At 39.4% G+C, this 18,078-nt stretch overlaps 2 protein-coding genes across 4 annotated transcripts in view; both read right to left on the bottom strand.

The window, feature by feature from the left end:
- LOC134543176 (E3 ubiquitin-protein ligase RNF19A-like) overlaps nt 1-18,078 on the bottom strand; it is a 254,720-nt gene that overhangs the window by 154,471 nt on the left and 82,171 nt on the right. The window lies entirely within an intron of this gene.
- Nucleotides 891-3,757, bottom strand: LOC134542972 (uncharacterized). The gene is made up of 2 exons (XM_063387608.1): nt 3,374-3,757; nt 891-1,883 (listed from the first exon to the last, which is right to left on the bottom strand). Exons 1-2 carry the CDS (start codon nt 3,516-3,518, stop codon nt 1,045-1,047), a joined length of 984 nt encoding a protein of 327 aa, XP_063243678.1. The 5' UTR covers nt 3,519-3,757; the 3' UTR covers nt 891-1,044.

The raw sequence follows: 18,078 nt of genomic DNA, 5'->3' as shown, positions 1-18,078 counted from the left end.
ATCGTTTGTAGAATCCACAGGAAACCTAAGGCCCTCCTCACACGGGGATACTGAAGTTGCCTACAAAACGATCGCTGGTAGCCTGGAGACTAGGCAACTGTGTGACTGGGTGACTCTAGTCGCCCGTTATCTTCACACGACGCTACTAAAATATCAGAGACTGGGAGGAAAAAATGCATCGTGAGTACAGCCCGAGTATCTTGTGGAACCGTGAAGTGCCTATATATTGTATGTAATGTCCAGTGATAACAGCAGTGACGATAGTGATATTGTTATCCAATATTATCAACATTATAGAAAACGAAGTAGGAAAAGATTGTGGGTTCATCCATATATAGAAAGGAACATTAATTGTAGATTATTTGTCGCGGCCAAAGAATTGCAAGAGACAGACTCAAAATTCATCGCTTTCTACAGAATGACGAAGGAGACTTACCAAATGTTAACGGAAATTGTTACACCTGCGATGTATTATAGGGATACCACTATGAGGGAATGCGTGAGCCCCGGTGAACGATTGCTGATAACTTTGAGGTAAGTAAGTTAAGAAATACAAATTATTACGAATTTTTGTTAAGGCACTTCTAAATGTTTCCCTTCAACACAAATCTATTTCTTTCCAAGTATTTTAACGTATATACTGATGCTTGGCGAATAAAAACAATGTATGCATTTTAACTTGAGGCCGCAATTACTTATTTTATCTGTGGAAAATGGCTGTTGTATGGATCTTAAGAATGTGCACTTTAACGTTAACAGGTTAAATAATCTAAAGTTATTTATACCCAAGTATTCCAGTCAACTGAAAGGTGAAAGTATAAACATATCTTATGCATAAATTCATTCCAATGTTTAATTCAAATATACCTAAGAAATACACATTCAAATAATGTACTGCAAAAGAAAAAATGTATATATATAAACTATTTAAAGAATACCCATTACACAAACATTCAAATCATGACTGTAAACACAAAAATAAACAACATAATAGAGATAAAAACACGTACACCAAAGTTATATGTTTACACACCCAACAAAACATCACATCACATTATGTTCCTGCTCATATTGTAAAGTCTCTTGGATGACTTCAAAATACTGTTGCGTTTCAGTATCTTGTACTTTCTGTGGAATAGTTTGATTTCCAGGCGACGAACAAATTGAAGCATTATCTGTAGCCAACGATGAATGCGTGGAAACACTGTAGGAGTAAGTTGGGGTCTGTTGGTAAGCTGGTACGTGTTGGTGCATGTCTTTTGGATTCGTGATGTCATCAATAAGCTGCAGAACCCTACGTCGGAATGATTTCATTTGTGCATCTGTCAAAGGTTCGATTTCTGGTAAAAGGCTTAGAAGAAACGACTTTTTTACTTGCCTATCATCGTTTGAATTCGATTCAAGTTTCCTTTTCTTTGCATTCATGTATTCCATAAAGGACTTGTCCACTTCCGTCACTGTTTGCTTTTTACGCTTTGATAAATTATCTTTTGGGTTGGAAAAGGGATCATGAGTCATTTGTTGGGAATGATGAGCATGTTCTTGCGAGAAGTCAGTATTTGGCAGCATAGGTGAAGGAAGGGAAAGTTGTGGTGTTGTAGTTAGTATTGCGTTATCTGAGATATATTCCTCCTCTTCAGCCGCAACGTCTTCCGTATTTTGTGTTGGGTCAGATGAACTGTGTTCCAGGTTTTGTTCATTGATGACTTCTGGCAAATTCCCCGATGGTGTACCAAGCGTTTTTATGAATGGTAGGGTAAATTTCATTGCCTCCGATAGATAATATGGTTTCTTATTTTTGGAACTTGAACCACTTGGAGGTGGCTTTATGTGACGGACAAAAACTGAACGGAGATTTTTCCATTTTTCTTTGCATTCGTTAACTGAAAACAAACAACATTGTTCACATAAATATAAATCGTTGCAATGGATGAATTCCTAACTAATTTACAGTAAACAAAAAACAAATACAAAAGTGAAGTAGTATTAAGTATAATCCAGATATATACAACATATGTTTATTATTTGAAGAAAAAATATATAAATGGTACATGGGGAATGTATTATGAAGTAAAATTTAATTTAACTTTGTTGCAGGTATTTGGCAACAGGAGGTACATTTGTATCGCTGTCGATGTACTTTGCTAGAGGAGAAAGCACAGTTATCAACATCATACGAGAAACTACCAAATTAATTTGGGAATCGTTGAAAGAGTCCTACATGCCTGTCCCAGGAGAAGAAAAGTGGAGAATGATAGCACAGCGTTTCTATTCACTGTGGAATTTACCCAATTGCTTGGGTTCATTGGACGGTAAGCATATTCGAATAGAAAAATTACCTGGAACTGGCTCAAGTAACTTTAATTACAAAATGTATCACTCAATAGTGCTGCTGGCTAGCAGTGATGCAGATGGTTTCTTCACTCTTATTGAAACTGGCTATGCAGGTAGAAACAGCGATGGAGGAGTGTTTCGCGCATCAGCTGTCAAACACTGGATTGCAAATGGAGGACTAGACATACCACCGCCTTCACGATTACCAGATGACGACAATGAGATTGACTTTCCTTTTTACTTTGTTGGAGATGAGGCCTTTCCATTGTCACAATATTTGCTGCGTCCTTACCCTCAGAGAACACTTGATGATGTTAAAAGAATATTCAATTACAGATTGAGCAGAGGACGGAAAACAGTGGAGTGCGCTTTCGGAATGATGGCAGAAAAGTTCCAAGTGTTGAACACTGCTATTCGCTGCCGAACTACGGAAAGAGTGGTTGATGTAATAAAATCTGTCTGCATTCTTCACAACTTCATTCGGAAAAGTGAAGGTATTAAATATTTTGCTGGTGAACCATTTGGCAACTCAGAAACGCCCAACATCAATCCACAGCCACTAGAAGACCTAACGTTACATGATCGGTCTACTGCTCATGAAGTGCGGAATTACTTGGCAAACTATTTTCTAACACCCCGGGCTTCTGTTCCATGGCAGTGGAAATACTGTTACAATAACTAATTAGGTATTAAAGTATTTCATGTGTTTTTGTAGGTTACTGTGAGTATGACAACAACTTTGAACATGTGGTAAGTTTTATCGAAGTTCGTAAAAACCATGCGTAATTCCCTTGGGAACCAAGAAAAGATATCAATAGAAAGTAATTTTTATACGTTACAAACGTTTTAGAATAAGGTATTTCTTCGAAGGACGAATAACCATTGTATAAAAACTATATTTCTTTTACTAATAATGTATTTGTGAGATACTAAATATAAAACATGCTGTTTACATATACATTTTGGTTTTTCACAAGTTAGTTTATTATGATAGATATTTTATATCTAATTATTGTTGTTTAAGATATTGTCAACTTACCTGTGAGTTGCACTTCTTTTGCGACATCATTCCATGCTTTGTCAGTCACATCCTTTTTTGAATACCCTTTCAACTTGTAGTTATAGAGTTCTGGGTGTTTCTCAACTTCGTTTACAAATTTGATATTAAACGCCTGCTCGCCCATTGTTCGCTACAATACAGTATCGCGCCGCGTAGGCTACTGGAGTAGCGTGGAGACCAGCATGCTGAGTCGCCGGGATTTACGTTGCTTACGACTTCCAGTCTCCGCCACTCCAGTATCGCCGTCTGAGTGACGCCATGCCTATCTACATGACGAGTCGCTCGGTCGCCGAGTCTCGCGGTATCTAAGCAACTTCAGTATCCCCGTGTGAGGAGGGCCTAACACGCAATGCGACACGCACATATCACAGTTGCAGTTATTGTCACATTAATGTTTACAGATTTTAGTTTATTTTAGTTGAAGGGTTACAAAAGTTGTACATTAAGGGGCCCGCATAGTCAGTGGTGCATCTGTGTCAGTGAGGCGGGATGATAAAGCCAGCCCTAAACGACACCCATTTCCTTAGCAGTTTACGTGTTTTTCTTTTCTTTTTCCTTTTAGCGCGCCTCCCTCAGTGTAGGTAACATTTCAGTACCCATCCAAGGGGAACGGCTTTGGGTATAAAATAAAAGTTTTCATACCCAAAATCTTAGCTAAAACCGGACTAAAACGTGTTCTAGTTTTCTGATATACCCAATTATATTTTACCGTAAAAATTTAGAAAATCAACCAAATAGTTAAATGTGTTTGTTATTTTAAGCTGTATAATTACTAAAATAAGTTTGGATTGTATGTATTCATTATAAAGCTTTGATATAAACTGATACGAGATAAGGAACGTTGTCCTCGGGAGTAATTGTCCCGTGTAACATTCAATTGCAGTTTCACATAAAATACTAAAATAAAGTAAGCATTTAAATATGTTTGTGATGGGAAACAATACCATAACCAAAAAATATTTATCATAAAAATGATAACCGGCATGTAGTTTTCCGTCTGAGGCAGGGTCTACATAGATGGAATGGGGCTGACACTACGAACCGACTGGCCTACCAGGACAGACCTGTCGTATCTTGAAAATAAGTAAATAAAACTTTCATGTAAACTGGATACGCAAAAAGGAATAATTACCTACATTCGTCAAGTCTAACCTGCACTGCATTAGTTTTGAATTACTAAGCCAACTTTGTCATTTTTTTTGTAAGTGGAATGTAGAAGATAAATAAAATATCAAATATCATTCACAAGGTTACATAATTTTAGACTAAACAGCTGTAATTTTCGTATATTGTCAGTATTTGGGTATTCCTACTCCGATATACTTCCTTTGGCTGGCAATTGCGTTAGCTGGTTATCTGTCAGCATTTTAGGTATCGTGTGTATGAAATAACGATTTTTTTTTCTTTTCATCTGCTACACAAACTTATGCCAACTTTTATATCCATTGAAGTAACAGAAGGTATAGACGAAATTGGACATCGTGTAGGGTAGGCCTAAGTGAGACAATCGCTGATGCTTCTAGCGCAGTATCGCCTCTAAGCGCAAGGCTCTACACTGGCGTGCAGTCTATTCGTCATGCATAGAACTATGACATTTTAGAGGTAACCATAACATTAGATGGTGGAGAAATTAAAAAAAAATACATGAATAATGCAAGGCCCTTGAGTGTAATCTGCACCGGAAGTTTCATGTTTGAAATTTATTCTTAAAAAACACACGTTTTTAGCCTTTTCACTTTCCTAAAAGTACAGTTTAAAGACGAAAAACGGAAATTGACTACTCATACGCCCTCGGCGTATGATTAAATGCTTTTCGTAACCAGACAACACTAGGATAGCATGAGCAGTTTTCCAATTACGTGGGTTATTTGGAAGCTCTGCACACCGTGCAGGCGGGTCCCGGGCCCTTGGTTTCTCTCGATGGCCCTGGCCTCACGTCGCAAGCGTGATCTAGATAACAGCGTGTTTCCGAACCAATTGAATACCGACTAGGTGCTCATCAAACGGGCCATACTTAAGATTGGAAACAGACTCGCGACCCGAGACTCGTTGGCTACAACAGCCAATCAGCACTCATGCCATAAGTCCAGAGTTATATATGGGAGTCCTTTGATTTGCTCAAATCAAGTTTTTCCATTTTTCGAATTTAAAAAAAAAATTAAAAGTTCAAACATCCAATCGTGTCCCAGGAAATAGAGAAAGCAACAAACTACTTGTAAAATGTTTGCCAATTGTTTTACACAAGAAGGAAAAAATAAACATCAACGAAATTCATAACTACGCGCTACCTGATGCTTGGTACTTGGTTATTTTGAAAGCACATCGTCGCATCGATTTCACGAGTGCTTAGAGAAAGTGAAAACTGACCTTGCAGTCCTGGCCCATATAAGGCCATGCTAGTCCCCGAACAACTTACAACTTTCAGTGAAAAACGTATTACTGAATCCAGTTAGCTTCAAGTATGGAAAACAACCACAGTGTAAAAGCGGCCAATTTTTTTTTAAAGCTTGGGGAACGATTTAGAAAATTACAGTGTTTATAAACCAGCTAACTGTGTTCCCACTTTACAGCTGGAATACGAATACCGCAAAGCTGCCATATTATTTTCTGGTAAAATTACAAGCCTGCGACAGATAAAATAACTATTCAACGGAATGTCGCATGCGCAGCATTAAAAGTATTCGTCAACGAATTTTATTCTAGGACGCTGGCGAAATAAACTGCTGGCCCATAAAGCCAAGAGACGCATCAATATAATAGGCGATATAACTTTAACAAAATAAAAATTGCCGCGAATATATCTTAAACGTGTCAGAGTAGAAATCATGAAGAAAGTCTCACTACCCTTTATGTTCTGCGAAGGGATTATTGTATTATAATTTCCAAAAGTTGAGGCAAGGTTCAAAATAATGAAGAAAGAGACCTAATCAGTGCATCGAGTCACGTCGATAATTTGAAAAAAGGTTGCTTTCAAATATTTCCAATCAAATTTTTGTGAATAGAAACATCGCTTATTTGCATATTGTGGAGTTCAAGCACGGGGGGGGGGGGGGAGAGAGAGAGGGGAGAGAGGGGAGAGAGGAGAGAGAGGAGAGAGAGGAGAGAGAGAGAGAGAGAGAGATAGAGAGAGAGAGTGATCGCAAACCAAATCATCAATTTCTGCTGGACACAAAGTGTTGGTAAAATTACGGATTTTTTCACGGAAAAAAATGTACACTGAAGTACACAAACCCAGTGGCAGACGCAAAGGTGTGAGGTTGGATAAGGGGATATCAACCCCCCCCCCCTCCTTTCTAAGTTATGAATCAATAAGCGAAATCTCGGTGACGGCAATCGGTTATTATGGGTGATGCAACGTGAGCTGTTACAAATACCTGAAATCACAAACCACTTAGGCAGTGAGTAATGCATGTTAATAATAATGATGTAACTGCTCCAACATCTTGTTGACATTAAGTTTATTTTAATACAACTTTTTGTTACGAAGCCCATCCTGAAATAAATTTTCGGATCCGCCACAGCGATGAAACCGTAAAGCTAAAATATGATTATATGCAATTTTAAACTCTTATAGAAACACGAACCATTAGAAGGATACTACGTATGCTACCTACATATAAAATCCCTCGGCGTGACTGAAAACTGCGTGTACTCGTGATCTCCAGTTTAATAAAGAAATTCCCATCCTTAGCCATGAGCGAGCGCCATAACTTCCAAACATTTTTAGTCGTTTTAGACCAAACATCTTAAAATATATATATATATATATATTGGTTGTTTACCTAATTTGTTAATAGAGCGCAACCGCCTCATCGCAACTAATGCATGCAACTAAGCTAAATTAAAGCCCCTTCCGAAATCCCATCAACATTAAAAGAAAAGTAAATATACTCACACGAAACACACAGTTAATTTAAAATGTATTTCTGAAATTAACCAGCACTATTTCGTAATGTTAAGGACTTTACTTCAAAGCTCGACTGCACAGCCATTGTTGGGGTTTTGTGTTTCAATGACAGTTTTTTTTTTTAATACTAGACCATTTCTATGGATGTTCCAGTACATAATCATTTTAACTTTGTGCTTTGTATCACCATGTTATCTGCTATTTGTAAAAAAAAAAAAGTCGGAAAAAAATTCATAATTTGAGTTTTTGCCTAACTAATTACGAAGCTGTCACACCGAGTTTCTGCGGGTGGTACACGACGGCAAATAGACTTCTGTGATCCAGTGTGACGGGAATCAGAGGCCGGGTCTCGGCGCGGGGCAACGAGGAAAACGCGGAAGCCAAGCTCGCCTGCCGCCCGACGCAGTCGCCTCACGGAGTGGCTGCGCTGCTGTCTGAATGCCACCGGCGCATCGCGAACGCGCCTCAGGTCGCAGCCGATGGACACTTCTTTGGCCCGCGCGCGCACCGGCGTGCTCGAGCGTACACAAGAGGTCGGTGGCGCGCCGTCCTGCCCACGTGGCCAGACGCGTCGCGGCTCCAGGAACGTTACTTGATGCAAGCTTTTGGACATACGCCATTGCTAAGCACATGTATGTCTGTAGAATAAAACTACAAAAACCCCAAAAGACAAAAACACAAATTAAGCAAAAAAATTGCTGTTGTCAACGTTGTAGTCTCGGGCGATCCCCGGGTCCCGCCTGGCACGGTCAACGTGGTTAGTATCATCAGCAATTATTCTGCTTATAATATTTCATGTTTTTTGCACATAAACTTATAATATAACCATATGTAATTGTTTCCAACTATACAAGTCCTTGGTTAATGGTTTTTGAAATCAATTTTGTAAGTCAATCGTAGCATGTACGGAAACCCTGTTCAAACTCTTTATATTTTTTTTTCATAATAATCCATTATATATCCACAATTAATTACAAATTTATGGTTTCCATAAAACCATAGAAACCTGAGCTATATTAGGGTTTTGGGAAAATTTAACTTTTATGGATTTATGGATGAAATACTAGAAATAATGAGTTTGAAGAAAAAGGCTACATACTAACGCTTAATTCAAAACTGTACACCACATGATTTCATGCTTTCAGTACATTCTAGGCATGACTTTAACAATTAGCTTTAAGTTCATAAAAATATTAAATAAGGACTTGTATGGTGGAAAACAATTAAATATGGCTATATTATAAAAGAAGCAAAATAATTTCTGACACTACTCCCTTATAACGGTAGCAGTTAGGTTTAGCACTCACGTGACAAAGCAACTGTATCTATGTTGGCTCGAGTCCAATGTGCGGCATGACTCGGGTGGTTTGGAATCTACTGGTGTTGCTTTCCAACGCATTGTCACGACACCCGGTTATGTATGAGGAAACAACTGGAGGAGTTGAACATCCATCATTTCAAAGGGGGGCTTCACGTCTCGTCAACAACTACGTCATTAGAGACGGTATCACACAACAACGAACACAAAGGGCATTGGGTTCGGCCATCTGCCCCGCGTGATTTCGGGAAAGCGTGTGAAACCTCAATCAGGATGGACGGCCGGGATTCCAACCCGGTCCTCTAGGTCTTGGCCTGCCGCTGCGTCACCGCGCTTCATTACAGGCAAATTTGTTAGAAAAAGGTTTTTGAAAATGAAGATATATTCAAACCGAAAGACGCCATTTTGGTTTCTACAGGTCACGCCACTGCAATTTTCTATATTTAAAATTCCAAAATTCAGCTACATTAAAGCATATAGGTACATAATATAATTTAGTGGAATCCCGGTTATAGTGAAAGGCTGCTACAAATAGTTTCATCTGTAAGTCAATGGTGTTTAGAACTGAATTCATTTTTGGGAATGACTACAACCAAAGTAATATTGTCTTAAAATCTCTTAAGACAGTATTCCAAATGTTTCGGGTAAGAAAGCAAATAAACACCGCCTTGTTGGGAAACAACCGTAACCTAGCTCGCGGGCCGTATTCCAGAACGTGTACATACCGAATTCCAGTACGAAACAAATCGGTAACAGTTTTAATAAAAAGCGCCCCGCGCAAGGCTAGACGCTAGCGGAAGTTTCGCAACCATCGATACTATTGTTCCTGCAAAAATACTAGAGATAGCAGCTACATCGCAAAAAAAATATAGCCGCCTCTCTTAATATTCTTAAGTACTTAAAAGTTGCAATTATTTCTTATTATGATCATTAAAGTTGACAAAATATATTCCAGGATAGTTTCACTATTATAAAGTTATATTTGGTACATCAACACGATTGGTACGTCCCCCGATGATCACAAAAATGGTATATACGAGGTAGGTAATGGCGCCAGACGCGGGTGCTCCATCTGGACGCAATCAAAGAAAATATGAGCTCTGCGCATGCGCAGAAATTGAGCAACAGATATGACATCAAAATCCGTACACTGAAAATAAGGAACTAACTGGTCGTGTCCTATCGTGCACTCGAAATGCGGAGGTGTAGCATATTCAATACCAAAAACCCTTATTTTTGACTCTTGGAATACCGTCCTTAGTGTATATGATCTCTACCTTTTGACGAGAAATAATTTTCTATACAAAATTTTTAAAACTTGTTACGGCTTAAAAACTTTCGAAACCAATGGGCTGTCTTTCGGATTCCAATTTTCCCCCTTAACCATTTGTCTACAAGTATAAAGGAAAGACAAAGGGCTCCATAACTGGTCCAGGTGTCATGTGGATGAAAAGGAGTCAAGGAAAAGGCACTGGTACCCATCGACTAAGCTAAAGTGATACTAACAGGCCAGCTTATCTCCTCTTTGATGATCTAATCTCGCAAATAGTTTGAGTTTTATAGACTTTCATTGAAATTAATTTGCCATGAGATTCTTCAAATATTAAAACATGTGATGAAGCCAGTAATGCAAAATTATGAAACTATATTTTGTTTGAAGGGAGGAGAAAAGAACCGAACCACGTCATCTTAGTTTGAATAGTTTTTAGGCCATTACAATTTTCTATTCTTTGATTTCCAAATTTTGGCTTCGTTGAAGTATAGTATATAATATAACCTAATTCTGAAGTTAATAGTGTTCTGCTGCTAAAAATAATTTACCCTGTGAAGTCATTGACTAGAAATGTAATAATACTGACAATATAGGTGAGAGTCGTACAGTATCGACCACAGTACGTTTTTTTTAACAATAATTAATGCAATATATTTAAATATTGCATTTTAATACATTAATATGTTACCTTAACTAATTTTTTTTATTTTAAAAAATATATAATGTTTCTTGAAATATGTTAGAATTTTTTTTATTTCCAAATATAAAAATGTTTTTTTTTGAGTGCAAAATATTGTCATCCAGTACTGACCAGCATTATTTTAGAAGTTTTAAGGTCATAACGACTAATATTTAATTATAGAAAAAAATTAAATTTAAGAAACAAAAACAATCTTTGACTTTAATATTTCTCTAGCGAAGTTCGTACAGTAATTATATTACTTTTCATAAGAACAAACACAATAACATGACAAAATTTTATAACACTAACTTAAGGATAAGTTCACTTTCACGTCATATTTAAAATATGTCTTCTTGAGAGTACATTCAACATGTGCCCAACCTTTAAATTCAACACACTGCATCCAGTCTTCTTCCAATGATTCACGACAAATGATACACACTGTTTAGTCTTCTGTAGGCTTTCCCCTGTTAAAATTTTCACTACTCAAGTATAGTTTCTTTATATGTTTTCTAATGATCTTCTCGTCTTTATTCCTTCCCATATCTCCAGTGGCCCCAAACTTTCTTATTTTATTGATATTTTTACATCTCTTAATTTTTTTCCAGACCTTTTTTTCTCTGCTTTTATCCTTTTCTCTTCAGTCAATTATTTTCCTCCACAAGTAGATCTTTATAAGGTGTTAAACTGGTGAGGCAACTTTATATGCTCAGCAAAATCGAAAGCTAATTTTATAAATTATCTCCTACTTAGAGGCATAAATCTGTCGTCCCGACCTTGCATATAAAAAAAGCTAGTTTTTCCATTTCACTATGAAAAGTCATTTGAAATCTGCCCATATAAGGGTTAGATTCACGGTTTCACCAGATTTAATGGCTCTCAGTCTATCTCCTAACGTAGTTTTTGGAACAGAAACCATCTAAGCTGCTAGACGTTATGTCAATTTGCGCGAAGCAACTTCTTGTATTGCAGATCCCATATCGTCCTCTTTCCATTTTCCTTTCTTTCTTCTTTCATTTTCAGTCATCTTTTCTTTGAAAACAGAAGAAAAAAAGGCTGCAATGTATTTATTTATTTGCCGGTACCGGAATACAATTGTGAGGTCGGTACTGTACGACAGCAACGTGATAAAATTAATGCGAGCTGCACATTTATTTCAAGAATTATCGTGAATTTAAAACATTGTAATTAAGTGGATGCTAAAAAAGAAACATCTTACCCAAAAAAGAAAATGAACATCTTCACCTGTTGAAACCAATATGGCATCTTAATTAAATGCCGATTATAAGTAGAATAGTGTTTCGGTAAATTAAATACTAAAAAGACGCGGAAAATACCAAAATAACAAGCATATCAACCAATGATAAAAATTAGGCATAACAAGGTAATTTCCCGCTGAGAAGTAGGTGCATGACAGTTGAAAATTTTTCTAAATTAAAAAAAATGCCTAAGCTGCATTATACAAAAAAATTAAGGAGTTTAAGTTTCCAGGGAAGTCGATGATGAACGGTTCTCACTTGCAGGCGACGTCGGGAACTCGGTGTTTACCCGAAAAGTTCGCGCTTCCCCTCAACGACCCCGCCGACTTCAGTTGTTTTCACAGCACGAATAGCCAGTATGGGAAAAACATGCTGCAACCCTTGTAATTCCCGCTGGGAAAAAAAAAATGGAACTAAGAGCGTGAAATAAATTTTTGCAGAAGTCACTGCTGTGTTTACACTTTAAAAATTTTTTTGACGTGATAACGTCTTACAAATCGATGAACGCCGGCTGCACGCACGAAAAATTGTCACGTTCCGCCTGAGCCGAGCGTGCAAGAACCGGCCAATCACCGTGCCAGAAAATCTTATACAATATCAAACAGGTTAAGGCGGGCTTTTTAACTAATTGTTCGTGATAATATTTAGACAAATTATTTAAATTAAATTTGCAAAAACTGTAAATAATATTTGAAAATTAAAAAGTATACAATTTTTCATCAATGTTTTCTTATGACTTGATGTAAGCTTTTTGACATACGCCATTGCTAAGCACATGTATGTCTGTAGAAGAAAACTACAAAAACCAAAAGACAAAAAACACAAATTAAGCAAATTCTACAGACATACATGTGCTCAGCAATGGCGTATGTTCAAAAGCTTACATCAAGTAATGCACTCCCATTGCACAAATCTTTCAAAGATAATAATTTTCTTATGACGTTATCACGTAAAATTATCGTCCGTAAATCGACTTTACAGACAAACCCCCCCCCCCCCTTTTTTTTATATTAATACTGGGGACGAAACAAAATACGATAATATCTTCGACACAATATCACAAATATGTGCTAAGTTGCAGCCAGCTAGAGTCTGCTCCAGATATACGTGACGTGGTAGTCTGTGCGGTACAGCCCACCCAGCACGATGTCTGGCCCGCCCCGCGGCTGACGTAATCGCCACGAGCTCGGACAGACTCCAAGAGGCGGGGCCCCACGGAGCCGGCGCTACGTCACGCGTCACGCGCCCCCCGTCGTGCACGCCAGGCGAACAGGGCCGGTTCCGCGGCCGACGAGAGAGAGAGAGAAGGAGAAGGTCGTTTGTATTTTAGTTCCACCCGCTTGGAGCAGGTTTCACTTCTGACCGCATTGCGTTTGCCTTTTACACGCACGGCGGCAGCTGCGACTGGAGAGGAGGAGGGTGGTAGCGGGGGACCACCGCGCCGAAACACTCCACGTGCGACAAAGGATTTCTTTTTTATTGGGCAAACAACACCTGCGTATTCAAACTGAACACAACTGGACACAGTGCGGACGGGGGCGTCGTTTCCACAAACAAGTATCCTCTGGGCGCGCCGGAGAAACTTGAGCACAAAACCAGTTCCGCAGCGCCCCACGTGACACGGTCTCCACGCCGGGAAAATCACGAGGTAGAGAATTGTGAGTTATTCTCGAAGCAAGCCCCGGCTAACGAGAGGTCCTGCGGTGACTACACTAACTCGTGAAAAAAAAAAAAAAAAAATACTATAGGAAAACGAGAATTAAGTGGAGGTGGATAAGGCGGAGGAAAAAAAACGGGGGGGGGGGGGGGGGGGTGGGGGTGGAGGCCGTTGTCATTTAAGAAATAAACTCGTAACACACCAAAAAAAAATTAAAGAATGTTAAGATACTGGAATAGAATCAGAAAATTACTTGAAATTACCACCCAGTAACTTGGCCGTAGCTATACACGCTCGTATCAGAGGCGGGCCCACGTCAGCAATCTTCCGCAAATGGCACTAGCCCTGGATTCGCCCCTGGGAGCGCCAGAAGCGACCTCGGCCGAGGCCGAGCCTATTCTGGCCACTACAATACGTCCGAATAAAGACTAATACAACTATACCACTCTTGCAGGTACCAGCTTTAGGCTAGTAGTTTTTTTTTTAATGAATGAATAAATATTTGTAATGGAACGGGGTGAACACATATAAGAAACTGGGCTCGCATTCCAAAGGAAATGGATTTCAATTCTGGTACGGCCATAGTGATCTGTTTTTTTCATGTTTTCCCGAAATCACTCAACGCAAATGATGGGGAGGGAATTGAGAGGGGTGGGGTGTTTGTCCTTCCTGGAGGCCATAGCCAATTCCTCTCCCAATAACCTAAACACAAATTTTAAAAAAAAATCCAAGACCGAACAAATGAAAGTTCTTAACGAATGATCGACAAATAGTAAAACGGTCTAGAGCTGAACTTAGTAATAGAAGCCAACCACCACCCCCCGCCTTTCCCCAACGAAAAAAAAAAAGAAGTAATAAACGGAGCGACAGCAGAAAACAATGTCGCGAGGAAACGAACAAGGGGGGTTACCGGAGAATCTAACCAGGAAAGCGGGTGATCCGAATAACCGGCCGCCGTGGCCCTTAGGCGCTTGTTCCTTCAAGCACTACTTTATCACTCGCCAATTCAATCCCGCCGGTCGGCGACAGCGGGGCATGGCGGTTCCTGGCACCGACGACGTCGCTGGCATCGACAACACTTTTAAAGCGAGGAGCTGGATGCCGGGTGCGGGGAGCGGGGAATTGACGCCGATGAGAAGGGGTCGTAATCAATGGTTGCCGACCTGCTGAGTGCCAGGCGGATGAAACGTACGTCAACAGCGGCTGAGGGTGTATTGGAGGGGGGGGGGGGAAGAGAAGGGAGGGAGACGCTATCGCCGATGATGATAATTTATCTCCCGAGACAGGTCCGTGAATTTATCCTCCAACGGGCCGAGGAAACAAGGGGCACGATTGTTATCGCGCTGCGAAGTAGCTTTCCAACATTTCGGCTCGGTCTCACACGTCACGTTGTCGTTTCCATTTTTCCATGAACTTGACACGATAGCTCTCTTCCATTTGTTCTGTCACAAATATTTTCAACTGATATTCACTAAGAGTAATATCATGGGTGTAAAAAGTAGCGCAAGTGATGATAATTACGAAACTTGCACGACTTTTTTTTTTTTTTTGCAATTTAGTAGATAGCCGTTGAAAATATGCGTGACATATCAAATGCAAGAAAAGTATCGTTAAAATTTACAGAAATAGTTCTAGAACAAACTAATGCCCCATAACACAAATTATCAACATGGCAGAGGCTGCGTTACTCATCGTCCCGTTCGTCCAATCTCCTAACAATTGAATACTTTTTTTTTAATATTTAAAATTAAATTTACGTTTTCAATTGCCAAACATGATTCAACATCAAGTCAGGCAGTGGAAACTGTCCATTTAAATGTATACATACTAATGATGCCAGCTTTACGGCATTGCCTGCAAGTAGGCATAATTCCGCGCACAGTGCTGAAGACTGCTGGTCAGAGGGTTCCGAACCACTGGATGCTAGTTACGCCGAAGGTTAGACTCGAACCGGTGCCCGTCCCGATTTTTCACTGTATCAACCGCGGAATGATCTTTCACACGTAAAATACCCCCTCGCGTTTTTGCAACCTGGCCTGAACCAAATTAAACTGTCTATTTAAAGTTTTAAAAAATTCCACTATTGTAACCTTTTTAAGCGGTGCTGTTTTATTCTCAATCTCCGCAACAATGATTGACAGCCAGGCATATGTATAACTACTCCACTACCAGGAACATATACATAACGACCATGCATATAAACATAACAATTAATATAAATATATTCGGTCAACCAAAAAAATAAAATGTATGTACAAAACTACAGAACCTGCTGCTACTTAAATTATCACCAGTTTTTCGTAAATTCAAAAACACCAAGTAAAAAAAAAACTATATACTTTTAACGGACTCGTCTTACGTCTGGCTTGACACTGAGCACTTTCAGGCTACAGAACAGGATGTACTTTTTTTTTTCTTGTCGCAAGGGCGTTCGGTTGCTTTTAGCACGTACGTACGTGCGAGAAAATCTCGTCACGAACCACAAAAGACGATCGTGACCACGTGAGCGTATGCTACGTGCCTGCCAACGTGGTGGTGCAGGTAAACACTGCACCATACTGTGTCCGGTTTCTTGGAATCGTTGGTGCAACGTGGGCAAAGCCTTAACTATACTGAGCTAGTTCACAAACGACTCAAATGAGAATTTTCTCCCGCCTAGTCAAAGGTGTATTCGTGTCGAACAGTTAAGTCATATTTAATTATTATATAAATTATTAATAAGTATTTCCAAGCTAAAATTACCTTTCTGCACCCACCATGGATCGAACCAACGGCCATAATCCATCCAATCAATACATTAATAATTAATTTTTAAAATAATTTTTAATTATTTGATAAATTTTTGATTGATAATTACAGATTCCCTAACAGGTAACCAAAATGGCCGACAATATGGCGGACGCTACGATAGCTGACGATCTGGTGATTGATGTTATTGCACTCTAGCGAATAAAAAAGAAACCTATATGGTGGCAGTGCACTCTAGCAGACAGCAAGAAAATCCAATATTACGGCATCCAATATGGCTGCTGTGCCTTGGTAGTAATAGTGGTGGTCAGTCCGCTTGTGCAACCATGGAAGAAGGAATATTAAAATTTTCACTCGGGTTCGAACTGAGAACTACTGACTCGGTGATGTTTTATTAAAATTTTAGTTAATTTTATTTCTATAACATATTTTTATATTTTATTTATTCGATAGTTTTAAAAAATTATCAAGGTAACAGCCAAGATGGCGGAATATTTTAGAATTTAACATAGCGTAACTTTCTAGAATCCAAGATAAAATTAAAAATGGCGGAATTTTCTACAATCCACGATGGCGGCCAGGTTCAAAGTCATCTGAAGCCAAGGATAAGGTGATTGTAGGTCAAGGTCCATCCAATATGGCGGGCAAGATGTCAACATTCCAGATGGTGGATCCCGACACCGACACCATCTTCTACTGCAGGAGGAACTATTAGTATAGGTACTACGTACTGGCTCGCCTGCGGGCAAACTGTTAGCTGACGTGTCCATAATAGTTCAGATTCATTGTTGAGGGAGGCAGAGAAGGGGAGTTGAGGGGAGGGGGAGCAGCTACTGGACTAAATCTACTCATCGGGCCAGTTGACATGCTTGGTCAATTTTCGCGCCACTGGCTTGTGAACTCAGGCCAGTTGTGTGCACGAGATGCCAGCTACTGGCACGCCAACTGGCTTCATGAAAACGCGGCATTAGTGATGCGGGATGATTAAGTGCGACACTTGCAGGTGCTTCAAGTGTAGTATCGCGTCTGAGCGCAAGGGTCAGTTCTGGCGCGCAGTATTCTTGTCGTGCAAAGGCCCACGGACATTTTGTGGCCCGGGACAGAGTTTGGATTCACTTGAAAGTGAAAATGAGAAACCTGGGGCCTGGTTTCTACCTCTCTCGATAAGACTATACCACCGGACCTGTAGGTAGTTAGTTTAGAAAAAATTATTGGAATGATTATGGTTACTGTTTCAGCTTCAGGACAAATAAAGATGGCAACGTATAAAAAAATTTTTATATCGCTCACTTAAGTATTGAAAAAAATTATTTTAAAACTAAACAATTATTTTCATATTTTCGTTTGATAGCTATTAAAATTACATTATAGCATAACACAATACATAGTGTTAGTTGCAGTTAGTCAACAGTTTGTCTTCTCTTTTTTATTTAGCTTTAGATGTGGCCCCCTTTACAGTTGGATATTTTGTAGCCCGGGTCAAACTACCCCTTCTACCCCCCCCCCCCCTTTAATTCCGTGGGCGGCACCGTGCATAGACAAACTGTGAGAATGAGTTGTAACTTTAAAACCATATGGATGAGAAATGAAGATAAAAGTGTAATTCAAGAATCTGTACCGGATGTTTCATGCCGTAACATTGTTCTTAAAACACGCTTTTAAGCCAATTGCACTTTTCTAAAAAATACAGTTTATAAACAAGATAGGGAAACAGACCCCACTCGGACATCCTGAGCAGTTGTCAAATTGCGTGGTTTCTTACAGGTTAAGAGTGGCCTCATAATGTAATGACGCTCACTCATTAATTCGCCGCTCGCTTTTCGCCAGCTGAAAACTGATC

This window comes from Bacillus rossius, assembly GCF_032445375.1.
Source record: "Bacillus rossius redtenbacheri isolate Brsri chromosome 9 unlocalized genomic scaffold, Brsri_v3 Brsri_v3_scf9_2, whole genome shotgun sequence".
Taxonomy (NCBI): domain Eukaryota; kingdom Metazoa; phylum Arthropoda; class Insecta; order Phasmatodea; family Bacillidae; genus Bacillus; species Bacillus rossius.
Note: the sequence above shows the minus strand (reverse complement) of the source record. Positions and strands in the feature narration are given on the sequence as shown.